Genomic DNA, 8601 nt, shown 5'->3' with positions numbered 1-8601 from the left:
CTTACTAAGAAGTAGCTTAATAATAGCTTCCTACCCTTAGTTAGTAGTATAAACTAATAGTATTTAGCCTTATATATCTATTAACTCTATATTAGCGCCCTTAATAAGAAGAAGCTTAATTATAGCTATATACCCTTATTTAGTAGCCTAAGATAGGGGCGTCTAACCCGACTAGTTCCGTAACTTTCTATTAGCGCCCCTAGTAAGAAGAAGCTTAATAACGGCTGTATGCCTCTTTCTCGCAGCGCGAGATAGGGGCGTCTGACCCGACTGATTCCTTGCCTCTATATTAGCGCCCCTAGCGAGAAGAAACTCGATAACGGCAATATGCCCATATTCGGCAGCGTATGATAGGGGCGTCTGCTTCGTTCTGCCTGCTCCCTCAATATCAGCCCCCTTATCGAGAAGCAGCTTAACAACGGCCATATGTCCTCCTAAAGCCGCGGAAGCTAGCGGCGTGTAGAGCGAATCGGATGTCCCCTCGATATCAGCACCCTTTTCGAGAAGCAGCTCGACAACGGCCACATGCCCTCCCAAAGCCGCGGAAGCTAGCGGCGTATAGAGCGAATCGGATGTCCCCTCGATATCAGCACCCTTTTCGAGAAGCAGTTTGACGACAGCCCAGAGTCCTCTTTCGGCGGATCTCGATAGCGAGAACAGGCCCGTTTGGCGAATGCCGAGCTTTTCCAACGCAAGCAGAGCAGGAAAGGCGATTACGTCATGGTCCTTTGCGAGATCCCAAAGATGCCAAAGGGCATTCTTTGTTCGTGAGAAAGTGGAGTGGCGACCAATTAGAATCGGAATTTTTGCATCATGGCGAAATTTTTCAGATAGGCCATGGATTGGAGACGTGGAGGGCTCGGTCTCCGCCAGGGCTTTCATAAACGCGCATATCGCTTCCAGATTAGCAGTAGCCAGCGCTGCAAAATAAGGAGTGAAATATCGCTCAAATTCCTCGCAAAAAAAAACAGCCTTTGAGGGTGTATTCGAATTAGTTCCCCCAGGTTCTTCACCGCGAGAATATAAAGGAGCGTGACTGAATTCGAATACCGTCTAATTCTGTACCTTTCGAGAGCGTTGTGAAGAGGTACCCACGTTCGAAGAGGGAAATTGGTAACAAACTCTGCCTGGTCCATCCCATTCTTCTGTGCGCTGTTGCCGTGGTCAAGAACATGAGAAACTGAATACTGGACCAAGGGGAACCGAGGCCCTATGGAGCATGGCAACACTGGTGCCTTGGAAGCCCCTGGTTTTGGCCTTACCTCATCATCGACACCACTAGTCAAATAGTTTAACTGAGTCAAGCAGCAGTCCCTCAAAAGCTGGTGACTATGGCCTGCAAAGTTGCCGGAGACTCCAGACCACTGGCTCTCGAGTCTACCCAGCAAGAAGTCTCGAACAGACTCGTGGATGAACTGTACTTCCGAGTCCTTACTGCGCGTGACTTCCGCCAAGCCTTTGGAACACATTCGCACAAAAGCCTTGATCGTATCCAGATCGACGTCTTCCTCGTCCCAATAGCCAGTGCATTCTTTGTCGCAACCAAGTTCGATGGCAAAATAGAGCTCCTGCGGTTTTAGAGGACGCATTGCGAAGAGGATCCATTTAAGACAAAGTTGAAGTCGTAAGAGGTTCTCCTCATCTCGAGTTAGGATCATCTCAAATAAGTCGTTCAGCTTCGGCGGGATTTCCTCGAGACGATCACGCATCTTCTTGATGCGGCCCGACCCTTTTGCGTACTCGGAGTTGAGGATATCGAGTACCAAAACGACCCAGAGAAATATACCCGAGGACTTTTCGAGAACTTTAGACAGCAGCGACTCGGCTTGACTCGACCTGGGGTTAGGCAGACGGAGTCTCACTTTGATATAGCGTTTTATGTCTTCCGTATGCCCTGGTTCGTCTTCTAGGGTGACCTCGATGCCCGTCTGGATGACGACTGTCGGATAATGCCGGCTGGAGAAGCAAATATGCAATCGAACGTGAGCTTTTCTGGCGCGATCGCATAGCTCCTCAAAGCAGCAAACCATACCCGAAACCTGCTCCTGGTCGCACTCGTCTAGCGCGTCAATGAATATCGTCAATGACCGCCTCCCAAGACTCTGAACAGCATGCGCCAATGTCTGCTTCAACGTTTCCTCGTGCCATCCATTCCGCTGAACCACCTTTGCTCCATCGGCCGTCATCCAGTCTAAACTGTCTCGCAACCTCGGCTCCTTCTGAAAGAGCTGGTGGAGAAGAGAGCGGTATAGACCGGTCACCGACTTCTCCTCGACGGTGCCTCGCCCGAGGAAAAAGAACGACAGGGTGATTCGCGAGGGATCTCCCCTTTCGTTGGATTTGGTGTCTTCGAAGAGGAGTTTCATTAGTGTCGACTTTCCGGTACCTGGGTTGCCCTTGATCCACAGGAAGCCGCCGTGATCGGGATGTTCTGCCGTGTCGTGCCAAGACTTGTATTCGGGCTTGGTGAGGAACCAGCGGCAAGTCTTTATCTGGGCGGCTGCTATTCTTGTCAGGCGCTCGTCGATTTTGGTAAAGTAGAGCTGGTCTATGATTGACTGTTTTACGGGGGCTTCGATGAAGTGGCCGGCTCCATACAATGGCTCGCTCGTGTCTTGGATGACATTGTCGAAATCTCTCGTGCTACTGTTCACCTCTTGACTGATGGGTCTCTCGTTGTCGAAAGGCAAGGCTCTCGCACCGCTAGCCTCGGAGCGCTGTTCAATACGGCGCTTTTTGCGCCCATTAATTGTGACTGAAGCAAGGGGTTCATCGTCCTCGTCCAGTCTGCCCTGAGGTCTGACGTTCATGGTTCTCGGCTCCGGCAATACTGTTGTCTCAATTTAACTCTGGAAAAGACGGAGCCATTCGTTCATTTACCTACTAACCATTTTTAGGCACAAGTTCAGCCAGGACTGCCTTGGCATAAGCGGCAGCCATTGCAGCAGCATATGGTTGCCATTCTTTGTTCTTGTGTGCATCTCCATAGTCGCAGACCCCTCGAATAACGCCCACAGGAATGCGGTTCATGGTCCCGGCGGCTTCCATCTCGAGGCCAATGAGGTCGTACCTGTCTCGTAGTTCATTTCGCTTCCGGGCGTTCTTCATTAGCTTTTCTCCCGAGCCTATAGAACCGTACCAAACTCGAGTTCTTTTGAAATCCGGCCTTTGTTGCCGTTCGACCACACGCTCATTGCCATCCTCGTCAACTTGGTGCAACACATCTTTCGACTGTCCGGGGTCAGCGAATGTACCGTGGGGGTGTTCCTCATATGCGATGCTCTTGTAGTACTGCGAGAATACGTCCGCGTCGTTTGGTGCGTTCAGCTTGATGCTGCCGATGGCCGACCTAACGGCAGTCTCCGTGATGGCCAACACATAACCTGAGCGAAGAAGCTGAAACCCAACAGTCTCCGTTTCTTTGCCCAAATCGTAGGCTACAAGACCAGCACTACCGCCCTCGGACAACCCGACCAGAACATCTCCCAGCCGAATATCCCGCGGCGGGCTTCGCGAGAGGTTTGGGAGACCGGCCGCAACGCCGACCAACAAGCCGAACCAAAGTCTCGGGAAAAACTTCTTGACCTGGCTTGCAAGGGCGGCGGCGGACCCGGTGCCATATTCTTGACCAGGAGGGATGGTTGCAATGATGGTATTATGTCCACATGCATCGCCAGCCTGGAAGACATAGTCATCGCCGCGGGCCATAGGGAATCTGCCTCGGTGTCGATTATCCAACATCAGTAAGGCCGCCCGCGCCTCAATTTCCAGCGGGGCTATCCATGCGACAGTATAGAGCTCGCAGTTCAACTGATTCATCGAGAATCATACGTCGGCCGGGACGTAGTGTGTGTAGAGTCGGCACGGAGGACGAGGCAAGACGGGGTATATGAAGTTCGGGCGCCAACGATTCGATACTGCTCTTGGCGCCCTATGTAGCACCCGTCGAGCGTGAAAGATTCAAGTGGGGGTGCTGAGAAAGCTGAGAAAAAGGAGGTGAGCTGAGCATCCGGGATTGCTTGCCTTCAATGTTCCAGGAAGTGAACTTGTCGACGAGTCCTTTTAGAGGAGACTGGAGGTGCAAAGGCGGGGAAGACGAGCTGAAATCTGCCCCCTGAACAGCCTCGCTCGAAGGCTGAATAATGTCAAAAGAATTCTATGGCACGCCTTTTTGCCGGGATCTGCTTTTAGAGTAAGCGGCGAGTGACATAATGTCGATATAATGACCGCGTCGGCTGAGGCTACGCGTACTATTGCCGTGAAGATGGCCGATACGACCATCATTGCCCCAAGTGTGTATTGCGATGAATGGCAACAGAATCAACGAAGAAGGTGGAACCTGATAACCAGGAAGTTGCAGGTGCTTGGGTACGGAACTCCCCAGACCCAGGCTCGGAGTGTACGACTTATTAGTTTGCGTCTTTGTTACCTGTTAAGTCACTCGCTCGCTTGAGGTGGGCCCCTGTCCATCAGTCCATGAAGACCATGTATACTTTGTACAGCTCATAACCATCCAGCAGCCACATTGGTTGTTTTAAGGTCAACTCGGCGTATCCTCCGTAATTACCCCCGCCTAAGTACTTGGCGCTACCTCTTGCCCCCGGACCTAATAAGCTGCATCTGGTCTCTGCAGTAACGGCTGGGGTCATCGCCCATGCATGTATCTGGGCGGGCAGCTTTGACGGCCCTTTGGTTTCCATCTCAAGCACACTGGCGCCATCAAAACCTGTCTCTGACGCTATCAGCGTCGAAAGAGGAGTAAGCAATGCTTCAAAGCCACACTGAAAATTTGGCGCTGCAATTCCAAGTTGCTATCAACAAATATGTCTTTCTAATCGTCCTCTGCAGTCTCCGGGCAAACCGCGGGCTGGCGGAATAACGCAGCAGCTGCGAATCCAAGTCTCAAGGAGGCAGCCATGGGTGTTAGACCGGCCGTGGCAACGATTTTGACATATGGTAGCTAAAAGCCGTCCGACCTGGATTAATCACGCCTCTGATATATTCCTGACAGACGAGGGATCATGGAGAGCAGACGAGGGTAATCTTCTTGAGGTCAGCCCCGCTATCAACTATGGCATCGCTGCATTGCTGACAGTGAAGTAGAGTCCGGTTCTACCGAAAGCATGCTACATGTCAGGCAAATAATTACCCTTTAGGACCAAGGCGACCGCTGAAACAGCCTCTATAGCTTCTTAGAGGACCGAGACTTATACAAGCAAAAGTGCACGGAAGGCGACCGCAGGATGATACTCGCCCCTTTCAACGTGCCCGCCTATCTTGCAAATCAGCTTTGTACCGATATAAACGGATATTTCGGTTGCAGGAGTTCGTTCGACACGAATGGCATACTAGTGGACCTCAGTCAGTCTCCGCTTCGCGTTCTCCTAAAGCCAGCTGCGCTGACTAAACTGCATTGGATTCTGCCTTCCAGGCATCTGGTTTCGGTGCTTGATTAAGGTGGTGCTGAAGCCCGAAGAACATAAGGCACCAGATGGCAAAGACTATTGGTGGCACGAAATGGGCTTTTTCACAAGGTGGTGCCATCCAAATATCTGCAGGATCTTGTGCGTCGGCACACCACCAGTTCTCCGCCGGCAACTTGAGAGAGCCCTCAGAGAGTCACCTTTGCATGAGCTGAGGGACCCCTTTTCTATGGTCATCCCGCTCTTCGACCAAGTTATCAAGCTTTATGACGACAGCGCCTGGCGAGTGCGCGATAAAGTACGGGAAATTGAAAGGGTGACTGACGTGCTCTGTCATTGGCATGCTACGACGGGTGGCTAACGTCCATGTAGAACAGAGGCACACACACAACTGACTTCGTGGCAATGCACGACATCTCTAGACATGCTGGCCACCTCGTGGAAGTTCATGCAGCGACAGTTGAGACTATGCGGAGCTTGTTGCATCGACAGGAGATTGCCTACCGTGTGCTTCCATCGCTCAACAAGACGTACAAGGAACAAGCACATGAGTACCTGAACTTTCAGCTACAGATGATCAAGAGCCTCCAACGACGTTCTCTATCGATACAAGAGAGAATCAACTCAGAAATTACTCTGGTATTTTGATAATCATGGCTCTTTGTAGTGGGTGAGATGGCTGACAAGGCATTGCAGGCATACAACATCATGGCGGTCCAAGACAATACGGTGATGAAGTCAATAGCTCTACTTACAGTGACGTTTCTGCCGGCCACGTTCATCTCGGTGCGTGCTCCGAGAGCGCGACACTATTCGATTCGACGTCTTTGCAGCGCTAACCGTTGGATCAGGCCCTATTCAGCACCACATTCTTCTCCTTCGCAGAAGAGAGCTGGAACATTTCCAAGAAGTTTTGGATATACTGGGTGGTTGCAATCCCGTCGACATTGCTTGTGCTTATTATTTGGTGGCTGAGTCTTAAGAGAGCATCCTTGCAGAACCGGTGGCGATAACCTGCAAGTAGCTAGAGCCATTGTTGCAATTTCCCCCAGACAACTTACGCTGTTGCAAACAAAGGGGCAAAATGTCAAAACCACGTTTGGTCCAATTCGTTGTCTTGCAGTTACCATGATCTTTCCCGGCTCTTTAAGAGCTTGCAATTGTCGCGTAGCTTATAGTGTCCCTTGACACTGTCATCTGCAATCACAGGCGGCCACATTTTTTTTCATGACAGCAATACACCATATACTTCTTCTTGAAGCCAACAACTAGTGCTGTGACGGTACAAGTGCACGAACAAGGTCGAGTGCGACTTGGGTAAAGTGATTGTCTACAAGAGAGAAAGAGGTTCCTAAGGAAGACTCTGACTTTCGCTATTTACATGAATAAAAGCGGGACCTTTCATAAAGTATGAAAGTCACATGATCGTTCCCTCACACATGGGCCTCCTTTACTCCATCGCTTCTGATTCTTCCACGTCTTGCTGAGCCTGTAGGCGAGCATTTTGCGCTTCTTGTTTCGTCGGTCTGGGTTTGTTTTTGTTGTGCTTCTCGAACTCTTTGATGGCGATGTGAGCGTTGACGACGTTGTGTAGTGGTTCCCATGTTGCCTGCTCAAGGTCGAAGCCTCCATAGTATATGGTACTGGAAGCCTTTCTGTTTTGTGCGTTTCGAGTCCAGTATTTCTTCAATCGCCCAGAGTTTCTCCCTTTGCATCTAGCGTTATTGGTGGGGCGGTGTGTTGTATTGGCCGGGAGCGGGTCGTTTGGTGACGGTCGCAGGAGGTTGGTGTGAAATGAATTGTGAATTGAGTCTAGTTCATGTGGCAACTTCAGTTGGTAGGAGTGAGGTTGAGCACGCGCTCGATTCGAAAAGGCCAATGAACTTGTGATCTAGTTTTGGGATGGGTCGGGCTGAATCAATGTTGCGTGTGCTAAGTAGCACCATGTCTCCAACTCGGTAAGCTGGCGCCGGTGATCTATTTGCGTTGGCGAACTGCTCTTGTGAGGCTTGAGCTGAGAGCAGGTTTGTCCGAAGTAGATCAGTGATTTCTTGCATCTTGGCGACAAATTCGTTCCCCTCGTTGCAGCGTTCTGCCAGGTCTTTGGATGCCGCGAGTGGTATTGCGCGAGGGGGACCAAAGCTCATTCGGGGGTGATAGCCTGTGTTCGCAAAAATGGGGACATTCCCGTTGAATCGCTGACAACGTTACGGGCTGCGAATTCGGCCAATGGGAGCCACTCGTCCCAGTCGTCCTGAGCAAAGCTAACATATTGGCGAAGGTATTGTTCGAGAAATGAGTTAGCGTTTTCCGTCTGGCCGTCAGTTTCGGGGTGATATGCTGTAGAAAGGCTGATATTGATCCGTAGACGGTGGCAAACCGCTTTCCAGAATTCCGAGACAAACAGTGGTCCTCTATCAGACACGATTGAATCCGGTAGTCCATGGAGTTTCCAGACATCTCGTACGAAGAGTGTTGCCAAGTCATGTGTTTTCATGTCGGTCTTGCAGGGCGTGAAATGTCTGTCCTTTGACAGCCTATCGACTACCACCATGATTGCGTTGAATCCACGAGCTGTGCGCTGAATTGGGCCAATGAAGTCAACGGATAAGTCTCTCCATCTTTGCAAGGGAATTGGGAGCGGTTTCAATGTCCCCTGGTACCGCAACTGGGAGGTTTTGTTCCCAGACATCCGTGGCAATTGCGTGTGAATTGTTTCGTATCGGCGCTAAGCTTTGGCCACCAATAAGAGCGTGAAATGAGTTCGTATAGCTTGTTTTTCCCGGGTGGCCTGATTCGACGCTGTCATGGGCGAGTTGAGTGAGAAGGGTCCGTAGTTCGCCTGCGGGTACGTATAGCCTCTCTCGGAAATATAATCGGCCTTCGTTTATCATGCATTCCGATAGAGAAACTTCCTTTGAGTGGGGAATTCCATGGGGTTTGAGCATCTCGTCCCTGATTTTCATCCACCATTCGTCCTCCTCATAGCCCTTGTCTAGAAGTCTTGTGATTTTGTGGTTGATTGGTTCTGGCTGAATTTCGTCAAGAATGGCGGGACATAGTGCAATCTCTTGTTCCCAGGAGAGATTTGCAAAGAGCTCTGAGAGCTCGGGGTCAAGCCTTAGTTGTTCTTGTACAGAGGAGTCTATGTTGGAAGGCTTAAGCAGCGACTGTTGTT

General features: G+C 50.7%; 1 protein-coding gene across 1 annotated transcript; it reads right to left on the bottom strand.

Annotated features, from left to right (window-relative positions):
* Nucleotides 1-1315: 1315 nt before the first annotated feature.
* Nucleotides 1316-3708, bottom strand: HRG_04229 (NACHT domain-containing protein; the record flags this gene model as incomplete). Its single annotated transcript, XM_044862700.1, has 4 exons — nt 1316-1377; nt 1436-2830; nt 2889-3125; nt 3255-3708. 4 exons carry the CDS (start codon nt 3706-3708, stop codon nt 1316-1318), a joined length of 2148 nt encoding a protein of 715 aa, XP_044721314.1.
* Nucleotides 3709-8601: the final 4893 nt, after the last annotated feature.

This window comes from Hirsutella rhossiliensis (assembly GCF_020360975.1).
Source record: "Hirsutella rhossiliensis strain HR02 chromosome Unknown scaffold00004, whole genome shotgun sequence".
In the NCBI taxonomy this organism is placed as follows: Eukaryota; Fungi; Ascomycota; class Sordariomycetes; order Hypocreales; family Ophiocordycipitaceae; genus Hirsutella; species Hirsutella rhossiliensis.
Note: the sequence above shows the minus strand (reverse complement) of the source record. Positions and strands in the feature narration are given on the sequence as shown.